The sequence below is a fragment of the Protomyctophum parallelum genome (genome assembly GCF_964188405.1).
Source record: "Protomyctophum parallelum genome assembly, chromosome: 15".
NCBI classification, from domain to species: domain Eukaryota; kingdom Metazoa; phylum Chordata; class Actinopteri; order Myctophiformes; family Myctophidae; genus Protomyctophum; species Protomyctophum parallelum.
This window is the reverse complement of record NC_139710.1, coordinates 38,154,658-38,181,582: the sequence shown is the minus strand read 5'-3', so window position 1 is coordinate 38,181,582 and position 26,925 is coordinate 38,154,658. Positions and strand designations below refer to the sequence as shown.

Sequence of the window (26,925 nt, the reverse complement as noted above, 5' to 3'; positions counted from 1 at the left end):
AATTGGTATTGTATTTTATAATGTTTTGATTAGTCACCTTTACAACTAGGTACAGCTTGTAAGGACCGGGCATTTCTGGAATGAGCAACACAGCTAAACGTGTGGGTAGGCAAAACAGCAGCAAATGGTTGGTATTCACCCTTGTTTTGAGTTGCTTAGCAGATTGGATGATTGCACTCTCCCACAGTAATAAGGGAAAAAAACAACACCTATTGGCCATTTATTAGACAGACAGACAGACATCCCATTACTAGACTGAAATTAACTTATTTCATGAATGTTCATAATCTTGTGGAGTCATCAGCATTATATCAAGATAACGTCAAATGTTTTCGCAAAAATACCGGCGCCACCTAATGAGAAAGCCACAGAAACTATTAGATCCGTGCAGGAAAAAAACTGAATCCCATGGGAAGGTTTTTATTAAAACGGCAAACAACTCTCCTCTCATGCTGAGACAAGGAGACAAGGAATGGAGAGATTGCAGGAGACAGAGAGAAGAACAGATACGGGGCAGAGCGAGAGATAGATGGAGAGAATGAGTGAGAAGGATGCAGGGGGGGAGGAATGAGGTCAGTGCAGTGAATTATGTCGGAAAGAAATGGGAGAAATAGGGAGAGAGAGAGAGAGAGAGAGAGAGAGCGAGAGAGCGACAGGAGGTGAAGGTGAAGGTATAGGAGTAAAGAATGGGAGAAAGTGCCAGGAGGTACGTACATCTCCGTACACGGTGTGTGTGTGTGTGTGTGTGTGTGTGTGTGTGTGTGTGTGTGTGTGTGTGTGTGTGTGGGGGGGGGGGGGTGCTGTAATTATGACAATAACCGCGGTAATAAGAATCCCATACCGCCCCAGCCCTAGTCTACAGATGCACGACAGTGATGTACAGATGCACTACAGCACTACAAGGGGACACCCTAGCCCCCTTCCTCTTCGTCCTAGTCCTGGACTACGCATTAAGGAAGGCCATGAATGGACGAGAGCAGGATCTTAGCCTCACCATAACACCAAGGAGGTCGAGGCGACACCCAACAGTAGTCCTGACAGACCTGGACTACTCAGATGACATCAGCCTGCTCTCTGACCACGTGGAACAAGCTCAGGAGCCTGAACAGAGTGGAATCAGAGGCTGAATGCCAAGAAAACTGAAGTTATCACCTATAACATCCCATCAGAGCATCCACCGCTGACAACAAGAGGCACTGCTTTGAAGGAAGTCAAGGACTTAAAGTACCTGGGCTGTGAGTGAGGAAGGCACTTGCATGGAGGGCCCTAAACGGCATGGCCAGTGTATGTAACTCCAACCTCCCCCGTCAAACCAAACTCAGCTTCTTCTACGCAACGGTAGAGCCTGAAGCCAACCCTGCAGAAGTCTCTCGATGGGTGCTACACCAGAATGTTGCGTGCAGCACTCAACATCAGTAAGAGCACACATGTTACCAACACAAATCTGTATGATGGAATGCCAAGGGTGAGCCAGAAAATAGCAGCCAGGAGAATGAGACTGGCAGGACACTACCAGCCAGCCAGCAAACTAGTAATGTGGGAACCAACACACGGGCACCGGTCACGAGGACGTCCCACATTAACATAATGTGGATGTACTCAAGAACGACGCAGGAGTGCAAAGCACCAACGAGCTGGCCAGATGTATGGAGAACCGGGATGACTGGAAGCAACGATGGAGGGCTCGTCTGAGGACGACCTAGAGAGACAGTGGTCTATAGACACGGTACAGTAGTCTATGCAGTACAGTGGTCTCATACAGCTATATATTATACAGTATATAGTGCAGTGGTCTGTAGATGCAGTACACCGGTCCCGTCCCTTTCAAAATGTGTTTAGAACCACATCCCATGCAGAGCCACGAGGTCAGCCGATCAGTTGCTGCTGGTTGTGCCAATGACCAGCCCAAAAAACGGAGGTGACCGAGAGCCTTCACTGTGACTGCCCCCACTGTTCCAGAGACTGGGTAATAGTGTAAGAAAAGTTAAGAAGGAACACCATGGGACATTACTTCAGCTTGGTACCTGGCAGAATATTAGAATAAAGAAACAAATCAGCCCCAAAAGTTACTGAAAAGAGAAGTATAGATGGGATCTGAAAGTTTTCAGCAAATCTTTGGGCACAGTTTTTGTCCTGTAATAGAGTGAAGATATTCTTGAATCTTAATAATAACCATTTTTATATATTCCCTGGGTCCTAACTGTGTGGAAACACAGTTAGGACTGTCATTTGTCCCTGTAGGCTCTCGGGAGTCGAACCAGCGGCACACTGCCAGACTTTTTATAAAAGGATGCAGGTTTACAGGAATTTAAGCACTTTATACCAGGAGCTTCACGAAAATACGTGCACCTAGCTCAGAGCCATAACCACGCCCCCCGTTCTTGTGTGATTTAATCTGTATCCACTTTTATTGTTAACCTTGGGATAAATTGCTCGTAATAAAGTCTATATTTTATATTTAGCATTTTCAATTATACTGTAAGTCTGTGGTCCGTCTAGTTACTAGACGGACCACAGACTTATTATTATGTAGTATGGTAATGGTTACACATGGGAAAAGCGAATTATTTCCTCAACAACACAGCACCAGCAACGTACATGTTCATATTGAGAAATATGTTGCATCACAGAAACATCTGGATGAACAAGGAGACCACAACACACATTGAGAACACATTTGGAAAAGCTGTCCAATTCAATGTACACAGCCAGGCAGTCATGCAGGTACTTATGTTTCTCTTTTTTAAATATTTCATATAAAATGTCCTTCCTATCTTTTTGTTAAATGTGCAATTTCCATCTGGCAGCATCCTCTGATGGACAAGACCCCCGGACACCGCCCTATGACAGACAAGACCCCCTGTCAGCTGAGCTGCCATATTAGAATAAATGTGCACGACGAAACGAAAGTGGGGAGGAGGCTCCACTTAAGCTTTATCGCTTACTCATGAATCATGATAGCTCTTCCGTTGGTCCAGACTGTATGATGGAGCATTTGGAAATTGCGAGAGTCAATGGTAATGTAACAGACGTGATCTTGCGTTGTGTTATGAAGTACCATAGACCAGGATCTCAGCAGTGAGTAGATTTATTCTGTACAAAAGACAATGAGGCAATCACTGCTCTGCTCTGACTCATATGTTTTCCACAATACATTTGCGATTTCAAAGCCAATATGAAATAGGAAGATGATGACAATAAATACAATATGTACCTGTACAAAAGACAATAAGGCAATCACTGCTCTGCTCTGACTCGTATGTTTTCCACAATACATTTGCTGGAAATAAAGCAGATGCAGTACCATGAAAACACAGTATGTGTCTTTTTTCAACTTAAATTTTATTCATTTTTCATGAACAGAAATAGACAAGGACATACAGAAAGCAAAAAGACAAACAATTGAACATTACAGTATGTGTTGCCAACTCAGTAAATAAAAAGTAAAAACAGTAGATAAATGCTATAATTGTAGGAGATCACACACAGACAGGATAATAATAAAATGCAAAGAATATGTGAGCACGCACGCACGCACGCACGCACGCACGCACGCACACACACACACACACACACACACACACACACACACACACACACACACACACACACACACACACACACACACACACACACACACACACACACACACACACACACACACACACACACACACACAGTATGTGTCTTAACAACTTTGGGTACATACTGTATATGTATCAATATATTACCCAATTGTAATTGAAAATAATAAAATAATTTGCAGAGCAAAATAAACACAACCTACCGATTTCAAAGTCAATATGAAATAGGAAGTGCGGTAGGTTACGTAATTTCCTTAAAGGCAACCGCCTGAACTCTTAGTCACAGAACACTGGATCACAATACAATATAATGCCTGGGCAAGTGGAAGCACTATTAACCATGTTACAGTAACGCGAGACAAATTACTACATGATGCCCAAGGTCAGGTCCTCGATAGCTCCAGCCTTCACAAGTTTCGCCAGAAACTGCTTTTCTTTCACTATGTTATGATCGGGACTTTTTGTCACTGCTGACATTTTGAGGTTTTCGTAGTAGTGCAAAGCGGCATCTGGGTCGCTCATGTTGTAGCCAAAACCAGCCACAGCCACTCGGTCACAGTGGTGGAGGGCCATCATTATGGCAATTGCCCCTGAAGTGGGAATATTGGCCTTCTGACCCCAAACGGGCAGACAACGATCGTTATACGGCAAGCCAATGAGCTGGAAAGAGGCCTCCTTGATAAAGTAGGGGTTCAGCATCCGCATGTCGGCGGGCTTTCTTGGTACGTGCTGTGCCACTGGCTTCCAGAATCGCACTGTATCAGGCATCGTCTTCAAGATCATATGTCGAAACCACTCAAGGTCCTCAGGTCTAAATGCAGAGAGGACAAACAGCGACTGGTCCTCTATCTGCTCCGTCTTCTTGGGGCAGCTTGTGGGGTATAAGATGCGCATGGTAGTTTTGGAGCCCACGTCCGTCTCGTACCCTTTCACCGGCGCTGCGTTTAACCTCACAACAACATCAAACGTATCGATCACCTGGCCCAGAGACTTGTTGGTCAGAATACCTCCGTTACCGATGATGATGCAACTCTTTTTTTCCAAACTATCCAGGTCCTCACCTAAACCGTAGTTTCCTGTAGCCGAAAGAATGTCCTCTAGGATCTTCTCTTCATGTGAATTAACTCCAAATGGAAGGCCACACTCTCTGATGTTGGGGAATCGTTTAAAGTTAGAATCGAGGAACATGGGAATGGGCACAGATCCAAAACCTGGGTACAGGGTGGCGACCTTGCAAGTTGCAAAGCCAAGCTTGCAATCACCTGTCCTCCCTTCATCGTGAAAGGTCCTCCATTTCAAGTCACTCATGGCCCAGACACCCAGCGCCGCCAGAATGAAAGCAAAAACTCCCAGGGAGACGATTCGCACGGCCTTCCTAAGACGCATGATCTTAGAAGACTGGGGCCGTTAAATAGCTCAAATCTCTATTGCTGATTACCGTGTAGAACTCGCCGCAGTAACCTGTAGCAAACCCCAGTTGTGATGATACTAAAGGTTATGAAGTCGGGCAGTGTTTTCTGTAATGTGTAATGTGTAGTCTGTGTGTGTGTGCGCGCGCACCTGTGTGTGCAGGCTCGCGTGCGTGTGTGTCGTGGTGTGAGTGGGTGATTGTGACAGGGGGAGTACCAGGAACGGACACAGCTTCACCGGATTGGTGCACAGAGGACGCCAGGTTTAAAAGGCTGTCAGAGAGCCATTGTGAAGCCTGAACAGACATGTAGCTAAAAATGTAACCTTTGCATCGCTTGATCCAGAATATGTAGCTAACCGATAACAGTCCGACTTGAACGGCCTCCTGCCAAGTTCTACTCCGCCAGTTTTGGTAAAGTTATGGAGTCGTTTGATATGGAGGATTTTCAGAAGGGTCCCTCAAGGGAAACATTAGACCGGTGTACAAACTTGTTATTGCTAGTACATTTCTTTGGGGTTGAGGTGCCACTTAATGCAAATAAAGATGACTTGAAGCAGAGTCTGAGTGAGAAATTGGAAAAGGGTGGGTTATTTCATGGTAGCGGGGGGGCCGAGGCACGGAATGCGTTGACACACGAGGGAACGGAGGAGCCACGTGATGACGCAAAGGCAGACCGTGCTGCTCAGCTCCTATCCAACATAAGCTACAATGTCACATCAGCAGCCCACGCAAGTACAGACAAAGAGGAGCTTGTGTTACATTTACGCATTAAAGAGACAGAGACTCGTAACAGAGAGCTAGAGGTGGAGCTGATGAGGCTAAAATTGAGAGCGTTGGAAGTGGAGCGGTCACCACCCGTGGCTGCCAGTGAGATAACATCCCAGCCGTCCAGTTCCTCTAAGGGACATTTTGACATGAGTAGGCACATTGCATTGGTACCCCAGTTCAGAGAAAGTGAGGTGGACTCGTATTTCAATACATTTGAACGCATTGCCACTGCCCTAAAATGGCCAGAAGAAATGTGGGCATTACTATTGCAATGCAAGCTGGTAGGGAGGGCACAGGAGGTATGCGCCAGTTTACCGATAGAAGAGGGCCTAAAATATGAAGTGGTGAAGTCGGCTGTGTTGCGAGTGTATAAATTAATCCCGGAGGCCTACAGACAGAAATAAGAAAAAAACTGCCAATCAGACGTACGTGGAGTTTGCGCATGAGAAGGAGGTAATGTTTGACAAATGGTGTCAGGTTCAAAAGTTCAGTGCTCAATAGTTTGAAAACGCCACCCTGTGGCTTAATGGCCACACTGCACATTAAATAAATCTAGGGTTGTGGCTGAGAATCTGGGGGTTGGACTAGGGTTGTGGATGAGGAGAAGTACAGAGAGGTACCTACGAAAAACCTAAAGATCCTGATTTGCAAAAACGAAGGGAACCCAACCGTACACTGTAGGAGAAACAGTGCAGGAGGGAGCGTGGTTAATAGGCTAGCTAGGCTACCTTGAGTGCTCCAACATCTGCTGCTGATCCAGGGTCCACTCCAGTGATGTAGATCCCAAGGCCGTACTCTGCTCCTCCTCTGATCATCAGACCCAACGAACGACCGTCGTCCATGTTCAGGATCACCTGCGATATGTCCACACAGAAATGTACAATCAGTCATCAGTGGTTACGTAAACCAGTGGTTTTCAACCTTTTTCAATGTCAAGGCCCACTATTCAATTGGCACTATGAGCCACAGACCGTCCACCATTCAATTAGATCTAGCCTCACAGACCTAAAACTAAAGAATATTTTGTTGTCGTTGGATAAGAGTTTGTCGACAATTCCATGCTGTATTGATGTTGTTACCATTAGGATTGATAACAGGCAAACGTTGAACAAAATAATAATTATTTGACATTCTCTAATTGTGTAGACGTCTTGTAAATTAACTTAGTAATGCAGATCCATTTGGTTTCATTTTACGCTCTCAGGAGCTACAAGGGTCCATTTAGTTACCAACTCTCCATCATTTAGCTGGGGACCACCTGGAACCCCCTTAAGGACCACTGGTGGTCCCTGGACCACTGGTTGAAAACCACTGACGTAAACCATCTGGATTCAAACGCGGTTCTCCTGCGTGGGAATCCAAACCTCAGCCAAAGGGGGACCTTCCAAGGTGAACTTGTGAAGGTCTATAAGAGTATAGAGTACAGTAGAGTATAGACTGTGGTAAAACCGACCCGAGTTGCAACTGTACTTGGACCGATTTTGCCCCCCGTTTACACCAGTGGTTTTCAAGCAGTAGTTCGAGGACCACCAGTGGTCCTTGAGGGGGGTTCCAGGTGGTCCTCAGCTAAATGACAGACTTGGTAAGGACTTTTTTAGATAATTAGATAATTATTAAGGAATTATAAGATAAGGATCTTTAACTCTGGATAGTGTAAAATTGAAACCATTTGGTTTCATTTCATGCTCTCAAGAGTTAAAGTATTGTTAAACATCTGCACCGTAGTTATTTATTTTCTTTATAAACCGTACTTTACTGTCCAATTTTATTGTGTGTGGATGTGTGTATGCCTGTGAGTGTGTGTGTGTGTGTGTGTGTGTGTGTGTGTGTGTGTGTGTGTGTGTGTGTGTGTGTGTGTGTGTGTGTGTGTGTGTGCGAGTATGTGCGCGCACGCTCACATACTGTTTGCATTTTTTTATTATTATCCTGTCTGTGAGTGATCTCTTACAATTATAGCATTTATCTACTATTTTTATTTATATTTTCTGAGTTGGCAACACATACTGTAATGTTCAATTGTTTGTCTTTTTGCTTTTTGTATGTCCTTGTCTATATCTGTTCATGAAAAAGTTGAAAAAAAAAAAAACATCTGCACCGTGGCTCAAATGCCAAATAAATAATGGAACTTGATATGAAAAAGGTTGAAAACCACTCACTGGTCTACACCAAATCTCTTCACCAGAAATATTTGGATAGTCGGCTATGTTCCCCCCAGCCAGAATATGGATGCTGCATGGAGTTCAAGTGGTTAATGAAGAGTAGCCATCACACTCCCACAGGTTGGTTTCATAAAGCAGAGAGCTGGCATGCGGGCATATCGACTGGCACCTCCAGTGATGGAGATTCATGCCTTGTATCGGGCTTCATAGTGGGAGCCAACAAATCATTCCCTGGCCCACAACCTAAACCACACTGCCCCAAACCTCAGGCCCATAGCCAGGAAGCCATATCAGTCTTCCCACTAATCAAACAAATGAAAATAGAAGCCCTTAGCATTTTGTGTTAGAATAAACTTTACACCCCAGTTATTTCAGCAGTTTATATAACAAGGCGTGAATCTGCTTTCCAAGAAGTTTTTGGATGCTTTGCCTCATCAACAGAGTTGATTGGTGCTTATGCAGCAGTTTCCCTTCAGTAGTCAGAGGAGGTGAACAGACTGCGGGGCAGGACATTTTGGACGCACCGTGAGAGAAACATACATTGATTTCCAGTCGCCGCTAATTCATGCTGCTTTACAAATTGTTGTCAAATGCTGACGGCCACTTGACCGTTGATTCAACGACGCCGAGAGAGCAGCGGTTCAGCGTCGGTGGGCTATCGATTCCGCGGGAACCGTAGACTGCAGGAACATTGTCTCACTTTGGATGTAATTACCAAGAAAAGAAAAGCCAGGGCAAACTTTGGATCAATCCCCCTTAGACTGATACATTTTGTTCACATAATACAATATGTATTATGTCATGGACTTTTGGAGAGACTTTCATCACCCATGATGATGACAGAATTCGGGTAAGACCTATATGACATCCATAAAACTTGCTACTTTAATCGAGCCTTGAGAGGCTCAGTATCCAAATTTGAGGAAGCGTGGTAAGTATAAGTAACTTACAGTTCCATGCCATTCCAGATTGATTAAAAAAAAGAAAATTGACAGGCAGGCAGACCAATAGCTAGGCGGCAGGCCACCAGGAAAGGTCCCGGTGGTCCTGCGGACCAGTTCGGGCCTGCTGCCATTCTGCCAGTGCCATCATGATAATTTCACTGTACCTGTATCAGTGAGTGACAAATATCTATCTTGAATCCTTTTGCCAGCATCATTCTTGTGAGAGCAAAAAAAGGGTTGTGTAGTTGTCTGTTGGTTTGTATCATTTATGTTGTTCTGTAAAAGTGGTGGTATTAGGGCTTGTGCGTTTGTGTGTGCCTCGACAGAGCAGGCGGTGGAGTTTCTGCTATATGCTCACTGGTTGTGGTGGGCCGGTCTGGGCCAAATTTGCGCGGAAATGACGGGGCCGAAATTTTGTCCCAGTCCAGCCCTGGTTGTTTTAGTATATTTATTATGAGGAGCTATATGTGTTACTGTTACGTTCATTATATATGTTCTGCTTTGAGGAACTATGTGTGGGTGCACCATTATGGTCATTATGTTCTGCTTTGAGGGGTGACCATGCCATGTTGTGTGTTGTTTTGTCTTGTTTGTTTTTGTTTTATAACTTGATTCAGGATATGCGGTTTGTAACCGTCACTGTCACTTCCCTGCTAGTGTAGGATTATACATTTTCATATTTTTGATACTACAATTTACAATTTAGGCATTTAGCAGACGCTCTTAATCCAGGGTGACTTACATTAAGCAAGAACAAAAAAGCATGGGAATACATCACATAGAAACATTTATCATGAAACATGCGTAAGCTAATGCGTAATACTAGCACACTAATCTGCATTTTTTTTGTGTACCTATTCTCTTTTATTATAGTGATTATATGGCATTTATATGTAGACATATATATTTTGTCACATATATTATAAGTAGGCCTACATCATTATTTGATTTAACGTTAAATAAAGTGTATGTGTGTGCGCACGCACGTGCATTTGTCTTTATCTCTATCCAACACACACATACACTCACGCTCGCACACGCAAACACATGAAACATCCTTATACCGTCCTCTCGTCATGGAAGCGCCCGGTGCCGTCGGCCATGTCAGGGGGAGGTGACACGCTGCGGCCTCGCGCGTCCACCCAGCTGTAGATATGGTTGGCCATGTGACCTCCAGGAATACACCCCACGGAGCACACCGACATGGACAGCCTCTTGCAGCCCTTCAGCGCCTGCAGGGAGACAGACGGAGCGAGGTGGAGTGTGTGAGAGAAATATTATGTGGTGTGGAAGTCAATATTTATTTCATAAAGTCTTGCGTGAAGGAAGGATCTGCCTCTGATTTATTGATAAAGTTTCTGCCACCAGACAGAAGGTACGCCTTAGAAGAGTCGCCTTCAGGGCATCACCTTCTATCGAGCATGCATGATTTACTACTATACCTCTCGAAGGTAAGGGGCAGACAACTTTGGCGATGGAGAGGGCCACTATAGTTCCACACTCACTCCAAAGGGCCACATTGCATCGTCATTTTTTATGTTTGAATTGAAATCCTGTTTTTATTTTTGGAATCCTGAAAAGTAACATGTTTATTTAATTTCAAATTAATATAGTTATACTGTAGGTTACTTTTAATAGTAGTCATCCCGTTACTAATATAGACTGAAGTAATTAAAGCAGGGAATTGTAACAGCTGAAATCAGGCATATATCAATATTCGGATATTAACCGGGCCACATTAAGTGTAAGTGGGGGCCAAATGTGGCATGTAGATTAGATTATGTTTTAATTGGAATCCTGAATAATCTTTTGACATTATTTGAATTGGAATCTGGAGTGCATTAACTTATTGCTTAATGCGTTAACTTTATGAACTTAAATACAAATACCGGTAGATGAAAAAGACAACATTTTAAAGCATGTCATATGCTTGCATGCTTGAAATTGTTAACAGCTGAAATCAAATCAATAATATATCAGTATATTAACCTGCAGGCCGCATTAAGTGAAGGCTGAAGTTGCTCAATGCCCATGTATGCTCTAAAGTTTGCATCGCGTTTGGATCGAGAATACTAAAAACAGAAGGTACACTGGCATGGGGGAAACACACACACACACACACACACACACACACACACACACACAAGTCACCTGGTCTAAATCTATTCTGATTAAAGTGGCACTGAGGAGAAGCAATAACATGCCAAGTCTACCATAGACTTCAGCCTTGATACAAGACTGTCATATTTTATGACCGATGACCGTCTTGATCCAAGGCTACCTTATACTTCTGTGGATGAATCATAGGACTCAGTCATCCGTCCGTGTGTGTGTGTGCTCTTTCACATCATGTCATATGGCCCATAATGCCATTATATTATGTCCACTGGGCAAATGTTTCATTAGCTAGAAGCAGTAAAGAGATGTTAAAGCCAGAGTCATAGTTAGTTGCACACGGGTGTTGCACACCAAACGTTCTACATCTACAAGCCAACATACAACGCATCATGATGCCTGCACTGCAGCACATTATTAGCTTGAAGATGTGCTATTTTAAGTGTGTGACACTGGCACACAATGAAGAATAACTCAGGCAGGAAATCAGACGACGCACTTATGACTCATGTGGTCTCATCAACACTGCATCGTGCATCAACATATAATATTCTTCTTTGGCATTTCTGCTTCGTTTCGATAGACAGTGAACAAATGAGTGCACTGCAAGGCCAACCGGACAACCGTCACACTCTGACCTAGTGTGGGTAGTGTTTGCCGAAATGCAACGGTTGAAAAATAGCAAATCTAGAAAAAATACTGGAGAAATGGCCAGAGAGTCCTTGATGCAGAGATGAAGTGGTTATTTTTATTCTCCTTTTTACACAAACGACCAGTGGTCAAAATGAAATGGAACAAAAGTATTTAGTATTTAGTATTTTAACACTAACTGGTCAGCTTGGCCCAATTGGTCTTCTCACCTCCACAGTCCTACCTTAACTGAATTCTTCTTTTTGTTTGGCATCCATCTATTGGTGCATTATTTGATCTAAATTATAGATCAAACATAATCTTACTATCTTCCATATCTACCAACAAACTAAAAGTGTAACAAAGTCCACCCATTGTGATCCCATCCCATAATTCCTTAACCCAGAATCTCTGTGAAATCTTCCCTCAGCACACTGTCCAGATCTTCCCCAGGAAGTTCAGGAACCTTAACTGACTGGCAGGTCTCCCTACTTATATAGGCCCCTCCCACTGGACCATACCAAACCTGAATTGATTCCACAATTTATCCAATTAATTCTCAATGTCCAGAGACATCACAATTCATAATACACATTTTAAAGTGTCACATACATGTATTACTCAACCAATTATCCACATAATAATATAAACATAATAATTAGAGTACTCAATGTCCCACTTTACGCAAAACCAATGTTGATAGGTTCCCTATGCACAAACCCAGGGTTGGTATGCTCCTTACACTGGAGCTAACAACAAAGATGGTCTATGTATGAAGATGGGCCAACTTCATTGGAGCCAATAGAGGCAAAATGGTACACAAAGCCTACAAATGGTCTCCTAAATATAGTAGGCGTGGTTTGCTTAAAATAAGCCATTTTACTATGAATATCGTGTAAATATTGTGTGCCTTGGGATGATTGGGTCCAGTATTTAGTTCAGTGACCATGGAGTTAAAGGTATATTCAGTGATTTCACTTAATTCAAATATCACTTATTTTTTTGTTTTGTTGTGATAATCCTCTCTACTATAGAGTGTGCTGACCATATAAGGAGTTCCTCCCTGTCCCCAGTTAACCCCTGGGGGTCAAAAAACCTTAGGTTTCGTTTTTGACTCTCTATCCTGATTGGACGAAAGGCTGGGTCCCAGCCAAAAACGAAACCTAAGGTTTTTTTTAGTGAAATCACTGAATATACCTTTAAGGAATGGTTCAGAAGCTGTGTTCACGTTCATTCTCCCATTGGAAATGAATAGACGCAAAGTTGGCCTCTCTTGCAAATTTTCCTCTTGGCTAACAATCAATCATCAATCAATAAATCATTCCTGTTATAGGTTAATTATGGGCAAAATAACACAGGAAAGTTATTGAAAGTTTGTTAAATACACCAAGTAACCACCATTTAACACCATATGTCTGGAGGGATGGACACCGACTTTTGTCATCAGGAGCGTCAATATAGCTGGGGGGGGAGCCGGGGGAAAGTTCAGAGTTCTCACAACCAGAATAAACAGTGGAGTGTTGGGTTTTCAAACGCAGATGCTTTAAATACTACTAAAGTAGGCGTCATGGCTTGCCAGATCACAGGCACAGATCCTTGTTGCCACTCGACAAGGAACGCTAATTTAGAAAATTAAACAAGCTAGAGGCCGATTGAAATGTTTTCCTCGACTGCATGGACATGATCCAGCACAACACAATGGACTGATATATTCGCATGGTAATAAGAGACACTTTTCTATAGATATGATCACTGAAACTTATCATAATGTATACATTTTAAAAAGCCATTAATTCATCTGATGTTTATTGAACATGTTTTAGTGAATTCCAAGTAGGCTACCGACACCATTCGTTTCGACCGCACAACGATGGCTCCGTGCCAAGTTCCAACTGTCTCTAAACTACTTAGAATTCACTACAATGTGTTCTATAAACATTATTGATGACTTAATGGCTGTTGGTTTTTGATATTACGTTAAGTTTAATTGATCATATCTATAGAGTGTCTCTACCAGGCGAGTAAACACTGTGCCGCGGTAACACAATGTTTTGTAACATGGAGGGAGATGTCCGATTTCAGTGGTGGTTATGCTTGTGAAACTTGACGCTGCAATAAAGTATAAAGAGATAAGGATACTCTGACTGACTATAAACCACTTAAATTCCAGGTCCCCAGCATAAACAAAAAATCTACAAACTCGCAACACACTGTGAGCTCATGGTAGCCCTGGCCTGAACCTGAAGTGTTTTACGCACATTCTCCATTTACAGTCCCCCAGGGGTCCTTGAGACCCACAGGGGTCCTTGAGACCCCAGCTAAATGATAAATTAGGAACAAAATGGACCCTTATGGATCTGTAACTCATTAACTCATTAATAAATGAACTGTGATTTTACAATATCCATGGGGGTCCCAGAGATATAAATGCCATTAAATGGGAGTCTGTAGCCTAATTCAAGTCAAACCTGGGGGTCCTTGAAAAATCTGTGAAAATCACCGCTAGAGCTGTAAAAATCTTCTCCATTGGGGTACACTGGCATATCTTTTCAAATGGGGGTCCGCGGGCTAATTAATGTCAATTTGGGGGTCATGAAATAGTTTGGGAACCACTGATGTAGATTGTAACTAACATTCAATCAAAGTCATTTGTATGCGTGGATGGGGTCTGGCCTCATTGTTGCAGTCGAGCCAAAAATAGCATTGTTTGTTTGCCGCTTGTGTTGCATACAGTACCAGCATGTCTGCTTTGATACCGTATCAACGACAGGCCACACACACATTAGTTTGTTGTCATGCGTGTGGGTTTGATTGTGTGGCTGTATGGCTGCATGGGCATCCATCCAACATCACATCACTGAATGTCAAACTGTGTATTAATGTCCCCTTTTTCCATCCTTGGTTTGCCTGCCCCACTAGTTTAAGTCAGCCTTTCTTTTTTCATCCTTTATCTTACTGAGGTTTGAGAAAATAATTGGTAAAATCCATTTAATTGACCATGGTTTTGAAAATGGCCTATCAGCAGTTGTGCTGCTTCAGCAGGTCAGAACTGCTGCGCCAAAAATCCAATTTTTTTTGGTATGCCTTTTGAAAGCTTCCCCGTGAAAATCTTGGTAATTTACTTGTGCCCTGCCTATCTAGTGTTTTATAAGTAAATCTCGCCTTTAGACAAGCAATCAATGAATGCAGGTTCAGGTCAGGACAGGAAACGGTGCTGTTACAGGCTGAATGCCAACAATCTGAGCCTCACAAAACACTTCCACTGGACTGTGGTCAATGCAAGGTTAATTAAATAAGAAAGAAACATGGTAAATGGTGCATTTATATAGCGCGCTTTTACAGAAATTGAGCATTACAAGCTAGTAAGAACCTAACATCTGTCTAACAGTAAAATATCTGTAAAATGAAACTAAGTATACACGTGACTATAGAATGCTATGTCTACATAAAATGCTATCTAGAATGACATAATTTAGCCTTTGCATACGCCTGCAATGTCGTCGACTCGAGGCTAGTACAAGGTGGAGTCTGAAGAGGTGGGGTTTCAGAGGTGGTTTTACAGTAGCCTATATATATTCTGTTCACCTATCCTGAAAGACCATGTTGTAAAGCTCCTTTATTTATGCTTTTTAGGGGGAGAAAAATACGTATTGACATGATTTATGTACGTGTGCTATTCAAACCCGACGAGAAAGAGAGAGAGAGAGAGAGAGAGAGAGAGAGCGAGAGAGATATGCAATATAATGTAGATGCAAAAGTTGTGAACGAGTCATAGAGGGATTCAATAGGGAAACTACAGTGTATAAAGACTGATGGTCTTCCACTCTCACTGAGCCCTAGCTGTAAAACTGTCAATGTGAATATTATTTACTAATGTGTGTCATGGGTTTGACTTGGCAGAGCGATCATGCCCCATTTTGAAAACTCCCCAAATCTATCTCCACGTTTCCTATCTAGATCAAGAGTTATTAACGTTTTAAGATTTTTTATCTCGTCGGCTAAAATGGGGGGCAACATTTTCAATGACGTCCCACCGGAAAATAACGTTGGGCAACAGATGCACCCAGCCTGTGGAGCGATGCGACCGGTTTTTATATCAATAATCTCCGTCCTATTGATCAATCTCCGTCTTGAGCGCTGGGCGTTACTAATTGATAGGGCGGAGAACTCTGTCCTGTGCACTCAGGATGTTAAAAGGTGCCATTGCCCTGCAGATGTCCTCCAACAACACCATGTGTTTCTTGCCAAGTTTTATATTTGATTATGTTCCTTTACTTTCTTCTCTCTGTCTACATTAAAAAAGCTAGTCAAGGTCCCAGAGGTCGCCTCTGCTTGTTCATTCATTGCACCTGAACCTCACACAACATTTCATAGCACATCAGATGCTCAACCTCATCTGAGAATTAAACTAGAAAAAGTGCCCTTCTGGGCACAGGTCTCCACCAGGATAGGAATGTAGGACATTGCAGCTTGCCTTCATCTGGTGGTTGGATAAAAGGGCAACAAAAGTAAAAAAAAACTGAAGGAGTAATAATAGAAAATGTGTTTTACATATGTCGGCCTCCTGGTGGCGCTATAAAGAGCAGATGTGAAAAATTCCAGGCAAAGGTTTTTCCTTGGCCTCTTGGCATACAAAGTTATCCACAGATCCGTGCAGTTAGAGGTAAAAACACTTTTCGGCCAGTTATAGCGCCACCTTGAGGCTGAGTTGAAATTGTTCATGTGGCATTTCGTCCTCGGCCTAGTGGGAATGTGCGTGCACAATTTAACGGAAATCACGCGATGTGTTCATGATTTGCAGCATTTTGTTTGAAACTGAGCACTCCTGTGAACTTTGGAAGCCAATCTTTTTTTTTTTTTAAGATATTTTTTTGCGGCTTATGCCTTTTTATTGATTTTTTAAGGGATAGACAGTAGGCTGACAGGAAACGGGAGAGAGATGGGGGGATGACATGCGGTAAAGGCCGTGTCGGGTCCGGGAGTCGAACCCGCGGCACACCGCGACTGGATCACCAGTCCGGTGCCCAGACCGTTACACCACAGCCTGGGCCGGAAGCCAATCTTAACCAATCAGGATGGAGTCTGAGAAATCTGAAAGACCGGTTTCGTTGAATGGCTCTAGAGAGACTGTGTACCAATGTGCGTGATGTTTGGACAAAATCTGTAGGTGTACTGTGCAAAAACTTTTTTGCACAAAGCGGCCTCCTGGTGGCGCTATAACAGGCCGTTCTGGAAAGTTTGGGGCAGAGGTTCATCGTTGGCATCCAGGGAGTGTGTGTGCAAAATTTGGCATCGACCGGGTTAACGGTGGCCGAGATTAGCTGCTCACGGGGACACACACACACACACACACACACACACACACGGACGGACGGACGGACACACGGACGGACGGACACACGGACGGCCTTCGGCCTGGTGGTGACAATAAGGTAACACAGGCAGCAGTGTTGTTTTTGGCAGCAAATTTTGATTTTAGTTTTAGTCAGTGTTTTGAATAGTTTTCATTTAGTTTTAGTCACATTGCAGTCACCTGGAATTTCTTTGTGTTAGTCTATAGTTTTAGTCGACTTAAATGTCATGCGATTTTAGTCAACTGAATCTACGGTTGATTTAGTCGACTAAAAAGTATTTTGGCGGGCCTTGATGTCGTCGTAATGGCTGATTTTACACTCGCTGAAAATAGCCGATCTACAAGCTCACAACGCGCCGCGTTGTGAGCACAAAAAGGGCAACGTGTGCACGTGGAACCGGCCGGTTGCCTTAATAGTGTGAGATTTATAGATTTTGGGGCCTAAATAATATATTAGAAGCTTCTTTTTATCAAGAATTGATCAATGTCACCGTGGTCCATATACTGTACACTGTACAAAAGGGCACATTTGTCCAGAGGGAAAAGGGCAGGCAGTGCTCTAGCACCCCCTAGTGTCTATCTGTGCACGCCACTGCCGCCCCTAGGATAGGATAACACTTTATTAATCCCCCAGGGGGAAATTCCAGGAATGACAGTAGCAAAGAGTAATAATAATGAACAATAAATAAATACAGCACTAAACCATACACGAGCAGCAATAAACTCTATATACTCGCTTCCCTGTTCCCTCCTGCTCAGTGAACAATGCTTATCCTATTTATCCTGACAGTTTTCTGAAATACCTATGTTTCTGTATCAGTGGTGCTCAATATTTCATGTCAAGGACGCCAAAAATGATATGTAATTGGCCACCGACCGCCACCTGAAAAAATGTTGTTCCAGGAAGGAACCCCTCAGAAGCAAAGATTTGAGTTAAAAACGTTCGCTCTGAAAGAATATATATTAAAAGATTTGTGCCGCATGTTCACGATTTAAAAATAAATAGCAGACCTACAAGCTCATAGCGCGGCACTTGAGCTTGTAGATCTGCTATTTTCAATAGCTACAAATATAACATAATGCTTAAAACACCAAAAGTTACAGAATGGCTTAAGTGACGTTTCTGATCGGCATGTTCACTGTGTGCTTCAGCACTGAGACAGTCATGCCTAATTCATATATGTACGTATGTTGTGATCTAAGCTCACAACGAGGCGCATCTCCAATATGCGTGGTGAGCTTGTAAATCTGCTATACTTTCGGTGCAAGACACCGCAGTAAGTAGGATGACGTAAGAATCTGGCTGCCAGCCTTGCAAGATAAATCAGAGGGCCACCGTCGGTCGATCTGCTTCCTCACAAGCCCAAAGTGGAAGTCACGTCCAAGGACAACGTATTGCTGAGTCAATGGGTCTAGTCTGCATCTATACGGTAAACGTACACAAACACAGGTGGCAGTACAGACTACACACATTTATACCCATATGCACACAAGAATTCACTCACACACACACACACACACACACACACACACACACACACACACACACACACACACACACACACACACACACACACTTTATTTAGTTTTAGTCACCTGGAATGTTTTAGTCGACTTAGTCGACTACATTTCATAAGATTTTAGTCGACTAAATCTACAGTTGATGTAGTCGAACAAAATGTATTTTCGCGGGGCCTTGATGCCGTCATAATGACTGTTTTCTCACTTGCTGAAAATAGCCGATCTACAAGCTCAGAGCTTGTATATCTGCTATTTTCAGCATGCAACCAAGTGTAAAATGACTTATACTGCATCTCTTGTCCACTAGTACCTTCTTAACATTTCAATTTAGTTTTTTATTTCTTGACGAAATTGTCAGTATATTTAGGCTTAGTTTTAGTCATCATAGCTTAGTCTTCATTTACTTTCCATTTAGTTTGTCAGTGGACAAATTGTCTTCGTTTTAGTCGACGAAAACAACACTAGGTCACACCATGCATTAACCCCACCCAGGCTACCATAGCCTACACTTCATCATCACCCTGCATGACCCGACCGACACACACACACCGTCACTCACGCACGCACGCACACCGTCACGCACGCACGCACGCACCTCAGAGACGGCTCAGACGCATGATGGATCGGCCCACTGCACTACTGGCTCAATCCAAGGTTGCAGTTTGTGGGCGTTGCGCAACAGGGGGATAATTTAGCCTGACAGTGTTTTTTTTCCTTCCTCATTCTTGTCCAGTCCTCTCTCCGGTCAGTCACAGTCAAGCTAGGCAATTATTGTGACATAATCAGTGTCACAGAAGTTAACCAATAAAGATTGGTATTATTTATTTTGAGTGAATTACCTCATTCACATCATGTGACAGAGACCTTAAAGATGTGCCGTGATTTTTGTATTTTTGTCCAGTTTTTAATGTGTTTATGTCATGAGCTGACAGTATAGACCCCTTGGAGTGGTTGTTATGTTCAATTATGTCTTCCCTTTGCTATTTTGAGTTTCTTCCTGGAGGCTGAAACCTTTGACAGTCAAACGTGCAGTGATATAGTGACATCACAATGTCATCCCCTCCCCCTTCATCAACAGCTGTGGGTTAAAGATGATGTGATTTCAGTTCAGGTGGATCACCACCCATCCATCACCACCCACCAGGCAAACCAGGCATACTTGAATGAACTGGTGGGCGTTTCCACATAAAAACGACATTTTAATAAATACTGTACACTTTTGAAAAAAATAAAAAATCTTCCTCCTTATATAACAATACCTGATGTTTTAGTGTGGAAAATAATCACGGCACTCCATCTTTAAGCCAAGAAGCCGATTTCTTGGCTGGTATAGGTTTCTGACTTCCCACACAGATGAGCCGGGTTCGAATTCAGGTTGGGGACTCTCTCTAAGACGGACAGACATGCAGATGGACACATGCACGACAGACAGACAGACAGACAGACAGACAGACAGACAGACAGACAGACAGACAGATCATGTATTCTTTTTTTTTAAGATCCCGACATGTGCCTAAATTAACTCAAATGTTTGCCTGACTCAGCCGGATCGCCGCATCTGGGCCAATTACCGCAATTCCAGCTCTCTATAAGTCCAATTTCCCTGCCCGTTTTCCACCCGGGGAGAAGCAGCGTCGCAGTCCCAGCAGATGGTTCCAGATCACTACAGTAAGTAGGCTGCTGGCACACTCAGGCTGCCACAACTAACCCCCAAAAGACTGCAGCCCCAGAAACACCATTACAAGCAAGAGAGAGAGAGAGAGAGAGAGAGAGAGAGAGAGAGAGAGAGGTTGCAAAGAAGAATGCAGGGAGATGGAAGAAAGATTACTCTGGAGTTTAAGAGAGAAAAAGAGAGCACATGAAGAAGATGAAGAAGGTGAACTATTTACTGACTGAAGTTTAAGCGGGGGGGGGGGGGGTAGAAAGAGTACTATTTACTGACTGAAGTTTAAGGGGGGGGGGGGGTAGAGAGACTAAAGACGAGACATGGTAAACTAAAGGAATGGTCTCCGTCTGATACAGCATAATGTCATTACAGTAACGATAGATGTTACTGTACTATGCTCTTGCACACTGCACTGCCTTTTTTTATATAATATTTAAAAAATCCCACGATTTTGTAACCCATTTTTCACCCCTGTGTCAATTATCTAATGTGATCCTGGGCTCTACACACCCTCCGCCAACATAGTCCCCATATATGAGGGACATGGGGAGAGCAACGGACTTGAACTCATGCTTCCTTCATGCCTGAGTGTCCAAGTTGCTCCTTTTGCACCTGACAGGGGGGAGTTTCCCTTGTTGGACGTAGCGCATGGAATGACCGTTAGGGTCCATTTGGTTCCATTTGTACACTCTCTGAGTTACAGACTCATTAGGGTCCATTTGGTTCCTAACTATCATTTAGCTGGGGACCCCCTGGAACTCCCTCAAGGACCCCTGGGGGTCCCCGGACCCAGTCCCACCCTCTTCGCCCTGAATTTGACCCGTTACCATCAGGTGTGTTAGAGCGTCATTTGCAAAAAACAAGGGTTACAAGACGTCGTTTATAATGTTTAAATAGCTCCACCACCTAATCCCCTCAGCCCATGATCACTGTTGCTGCGTCATGGGAATGCATGTCATATAGTATTTTAATGCGTGCATTTGTGTATTTTATGTCATGTTTTTTTAAGATGTATACTGACTGCAGGTGTGCCAAAGACACATTTTCAATTTATGCAAGATTTAATGGACAATAACGTTTTCTTTATCTTGTCTTCGTTTTTTGGATCATGGATGTGAAGAATATATAAAAAGCAGCCAGGAAGGAAGCACATATACTTCTGTGGCTTTGGTTTGATTTCTGGATCTAAGCTTCTTTCAGTCTGCATGTCCCAATAAAGTACCAAAGGAGGACAGCAGACTGCCCGCCTTATCTATTTTTATACTTTGAACATTACAAACGTGTCAAAAAACTGTACACACCGGCCTGGGCCGTGGCTCAGCGGTCCAGGCACCATGGCTGGTAATCCAGTCTGGCAGTGTGCCGCGGGTTCGACTCCCGATCGCGACGGCCTTTACTGCATGTCACAGGCCCATCTCTCTCCCCATTTCCTGTCAGCCTACTGTCTGTCCCTCCATAAAAAATATAAAATAAAGGCGAAAGCCAAAAAAATAAAACTGTACACACCACAATATGCCTGCGTTGCATGTTTCACCCGCGTTTGTTTTTAAGTTATATCGAGTGACGTTCGAACATTACAAACGTGTCAAATAACTGCATGTGTACATGCAGTAATCCTGGTCTCTAAACTGAAAAAAAATATTTAATTTCAAATGCCTGTCAAATGCCTTTAATTATAGTTATGTTAACTTTATGAACTAAATACAAATACAGTGGAAATAAAAAAAAGACTGACATTTTAATACTAGTCATTAATCTACTAATTTAGACTAAAAAGCGGGTCATGTTTCCATGTTTGGAATTGTAACAGCTGAAATAAATAATATATCAATATCAATATCTGATATTGACCTGAGGGCCTCATTAAGGGCCACACTAAGTGAAGGTGGGCCGCCAGTTGCCCATGTATATATGTTCTACAGCAAAGGGACCTCAGAGCACCAATTGCGGGCGGCCATAGATGCATGCATAGAGACTGAGAGGCTCGTCTGGGAATCAGAAGGTCATTGCCTCCTGCTGGCCTGCTCAATCTGTGTGTCCCTGAATAGTAGACATAACCCCTGAACTATACTCCCCAAGTGCAGTATTAACAGCAGCCTCTGCTCCTGTACTTAGGATGGGTAAATGCAGAGGACAAATATCACAAAATGTACTTACGGTACCTCAAGGGGACAGACATAACATTCATCATTACATTGTTCCTCATCCATTAATTACCACTCACTCAGCAGTCAGAAAACATAGAACTGGCCATCATTAAAATGTCCCCAAAAAAACAGGTTATATCACCCTTAAGGCTGTACATTTTGTTCATGTGGATGGCCCTTGAAGATACAAAAAAGTCTGACCTAGATTGACAGGGGGGGGGGGGGGGGGGGGGGGGGGGACCATTGCAAGCGATCCGGCCGCGTCTCAGTATTATAATAAAAAAAAGTCCATTCACTGCATCATGCATGATTATATCACCACAGAGAGAATTAAACGTTTAGTCAGAACAGAAGTACAGTATATAGCTTGCTTCTATTCCGGGCCTGAGAGTGCCCCGGGCACAGAGCCATCCAGGCTGGAGAGAGGCAAAAGATCAGAGCCGTAACAGGCAGAGACTCGAGCGACACTCGAGTGCCTGTTGTGTTGGATTCCGGCACGCATTCCCGCGGCACTCTGCGATGCTCGATTTGGAATGGAGTGGGTGGAAGTGCAGCTCTCGGGCAGCTCTGCTGCATGGCTCAGGACTGATGCAGGGATAGAGACGTATTATATGGGGTGGAGGGGTGGGGGGGTTTTTGGTGCATGACACCAACTAGTGCTGCATTGTCTTTAGTCTGTGTAATTACTGAACATTACCTACATTCAAAATGTGTCACCTGGAGCCATACGTATACTGTGGCTTTAAACAGACAACATCAAAGTGCTTGACTTAAACCTCTTAAAGTCTCTCTCGTAGCAAAAACATATGAGACGGCCAACTAGTGCTGTGCAATTCTTGCTCAAATTTAGAAATGAGATCGAATAGATGTCTGAATGTAGATTGCGATCTGTTTTCCGATTAATCGTGCAGCAGCAGGCAACCATCAGGCATTATTACACGAAGACTCTAAGCAACATTTCTATTTTAGTTTTAGTCATAGTCTCTTGAAACGTTTTCATTTAGTTTTAGTCACATTTTAGTCACCTGGAATGTTTTAGTGTTTTGGCCTTGATGCCGTCGTAATGGCTGTACAGAGAACCAATAGACGGGAGTTGCACCACTCGGTTCACACTGGTGTGATTTTTTTCACTTCGCTGAAAATAGACGATCTACAAGGCTTGTAGATCATCTATTTTCAGCATGCAACTAATTGCAAAATGACTTATACTGGATGACTCTTGTCCACTAGTCCCTTCCTAACATTTTAGTCTGGTTTTTATTTGTTGATGAAATTGTCAGTATATTTAGTCATAGTTTTAGTCACCATAGCTTAATTTTTTATTTAGTTTCCATTTAGTTTTCGTTAGTGAAACAATCAACACTGGTTTGGTCATCTTCAGCAATCAGAACAACAAATGTGTTTAATTGGAATGTTTATTGCTGTATTATTATTATTGCTTTTTTTTTATACAATGCACAGTAATTACACTCGTGCTTACTGTTTTAATTTAGTTTTCGTCAGTGAAAAACATTTTTCGTCATAGTTTTAGTCGACGAAAACAACACTGGTGTATAAAAGGGCCTGAGGATCACCCTGTCACTGTGATTCAACTCCTGGCTGCCAGGCACAGCAGTGCAGGCTCTGCGTGTTCTCTAATAAGCTTATATATACCTTCAAATGCAATGGGATATGATGTGATGTGACACTTATACGACATGGTAGGTACAGTATAGGCTATTATTGTTCTGAGTAAAGATTCACTCTCCCAAGACTGGCACAAATCTGTAGGTTACACATAAGCGACGTCATAACATCATTTGTTCGTTAAGATTATTCATATACTTTGCACTTACTGCGCAAATCCGAGCAATGAGTTGCATTATTTTCACAAATATACTTTATTTTATTAATGTTCACACGAAAATATTATACAACATTTTTCGAACTTTTTTTTTTTCCCTTTTTTCCCTCCCCTCCCCCAGAGTTCCCGCTCTGAAAGAGCCACAACCCCGGTATCTTGCACCATATGAAATAAAAGGCACATACAAATATACATAGACATAATAGAAGACTAATAGAGGTATGCAAACAAATAATAATAATAATAATAATAATAATAATAATAAATAATGTGTATAAAAAAATAAAAATAAAGACAATAATTCACAAATATACTTTGAATATACTGCATATAGGCTACGTTTTGGTCTGTCGCACCATTTGCCCAACGTGAACAACACATCTCTAGACTGATTGAACCACAAACATTGAGTTAAATTTAAATTGGCCTGTTCTTGGTAAATATACAACAGCACAATACAGCCTGGAAAGGAGCCAGCTTAGGTGGTTCAGGCACCTGTTTAGGATGCCTCTCGGGCGTCTCCCTATATAGGGAGGTCCTCGAAGCACGTCCCACTGGGAGGAGACCCCCGGTCAGACCAAGGATGAGATGGAGGGATTACATTGACTCACTGGCCTTGGAACGCCTCGGGATCAACCAGGAGGAAGTCATTAATGTTGCTCTGGAGAGGGAAGTCTGGAGCTCTCTGGTGGACGCCACGCGTTGTGAGCTTGTAGATCGGCTATTTTCAGCATGCAACCGATTGTAAAATGACTTATACTGCATCTCTTGTGCACTAGCCCCTTCCTAACATTTTAGTCTAGTTTGAATTTGCTGAGTAATTTGTCAATATATTTAGTCTTCTATTTAGTCAGTGAAGAAATCAACACTGGTTTGGTCATCTTCAGCAATCAGCACAACACACGAAGACAAATTGAAATGTTTATTGCTGTCGTTTCTTTTTTGTTTTACAATGCACAGTAATTACAGAGAATGCACGCTCTCTTGTGCTTACTGTATGTATTTTTAAAAGAGAGTACTCCAATACTTTAACTCAAGTACAAATTCGACTGAGCAGTGTGTGTGTCTGTGTGTGCATGCGCGCACATCCGTATGTGCGTGTGTAAGCTGAGAGACATGTTTGGATGCATCTGTCTTTGCACTGTATACTGTACATGTATGAATATGTCAAATACGAAGTCAAATACTTGTAATGTTAGTCATGTTTTGTTGCATGTAGAGGTTATTGATAGGTACACACAGTAGTCTGACAGGAAATTGGGAGAGAGAGATGGGGAGCAGTGGCGTGCACAGACATTTAGAGGGGCAGGTGCTCAAGTGAAAAAAGGGCACCTTGTGCAGCGCATTTTGGGGCGGGAAGTTGGGAACCCATTTTGGTGCTTTAGCTATTGAAAAATAGCAGATCTACAAGCTCATAGCGCGCCACCGAGTGGCGCGCTACGAGCTTGTAGGTCAGCTATTTTTTATTTATCGAAGAACCACTGACACTGACTGGGCCTAAATAATATAGTAGAAGCGGTTTTTTTATCAAGATTTGATCAATGTCACCATGGTCCACACACTACAAATTAAGAAAAAAAATAAAACTTTTTTTTCTTTTTTTTTTAAGAGCACATTGCCAAAAAGGGCAGGGGGTGAGGTGCTCTAGCACCCCTTAGTGTATATCTGTGCACGCCACTGATGGGGAGTGACACACAGCAACGGTAGTCGGAATCGGGACTCGAACCCGCGTTGCCATGTAGGTGTCTTGGCCACGACGGGGTAAGGCTTTCTGGCAGGAGCAGCAGGCCCAGCCAGGCCGACCAATGATGTCAATTCATCAGTCAGTCAGTCTAAAATTAGATACTGTAATAGTCTGAAAACTTGTGCAAGGAGACAATGCATTTTAGGATGAACGATGAACACTGTGGCATGTTGTCAAACACAAAGTGACCCTGCATGCACCGCCTATCTGGAACAAACTCCCAGAATACAATTCACAGCTCTGCTGCTGCCACTCTTTATTTCTTTCAAAACACAACTGAAGACCTTTCTGTTTGCCGCTGCCTTTGATCGAGTTATTTTTATTTATTTGTCTATGTTGTATCCTAATGTCACTTTTTTGTACAATGTATAATTGTGTTTCCACTGCTTGATGTTCTGTGTAAAGCACATATTTGAATTGCTGTACAGATAAAGCTGCCTTGGCTTACTAGAAATCAATGCGTTGGTGCGTGCGTGCGTGCGTACGTGCGTGCGTGCGACATGCATTGCTGCACGATGCGCGTGTGCATGTGCTTGCGTGCACTCACCCGCGTGTGTGTGTTGGCATTTGTTAGTAGGAGGTACATTGAGCTAAATTGTCTGTCACCCCAAATCTCCTAAGCCAGCTGCTTCTCTTTGCCCCTTCATCCATCACCGATATCACACACCTGCAAGACCCCCTCAGCAGCCTGGCGCACGCATGCACACACATACACACCTGATACCATGGAGTGCAAGCCCCCCTCAGCAGCCTGGCGCACACATGCACACACATACACACCTGATACCATGGAGTGCAAGCCCCCTCAGCAGCCTGGTGCACGCACACACACCCCATCACACAATGATTTTGTCTGAGGCTTCAGATATTTTCTCTTAGTTATACAGTACAGTACCCCCCCCCCCCCCCACCCCCCCCACCGGTTCGGTGAAGAATGGAGAGCCACGTACATTCAAGGACACTTGACAACAGCAGCAGCGAACAGCAGTCTTGTTTTGATGGGAACGGCAGCTTCTCTATAGGGAGCTGACAGACTGACT

At 43.2% G+C, this 26,925-nt stretch overlaps 2 protein-coding genes across 2 annotated transcripts in view; both read right to left on the bottom strand.

Moving 5' to 3' along the window:
* The window catches only part of LOC310871839 (whirlin-like), a 91,085-nt gene that overhangs the window by 37,996 nt on the left and 26,164 nt on the right, over positions 1 to 26,925 (bottom strand). Inside the window, exons 4-5 of the mRNA XM_083783474.1 lie at positions 9,931 to 10,098; positions 6,492 to 6,617 (exon numbers count right to left, since the gene is read on the bottom strand). Coding sequence (XP_083639600.1) covers positions 6,492 to 6,617; positions 9,931 to 10,098 — 294 coding nt within the window. The remainder of the gene's footprint in view (positions 1 to 6,491; positions 6,618 to 9,930; positions 10,099 to 26,925) is intronic.
* On the bottom strand, positions 3,939 to 4,970 carry LOC310872673 (CMP-N-acetylneuraminate-beta-1,4-galactoside alpha-2,3-sialyltransferase-like; the record flags this gene model as incomplete). The annotated part of the gene is made up of 1 exon (XM_083784717.1): positions 3,939 to 4,970. One exon carries the CDS (start codon positions 4,968 to 4,970, stop codon positions 3,951 to 3,953), a length of 1,020 nt encoding a protein of 339 aa, XP_083640843.1. The 3' UTR covers positions 3,939 to 3,950.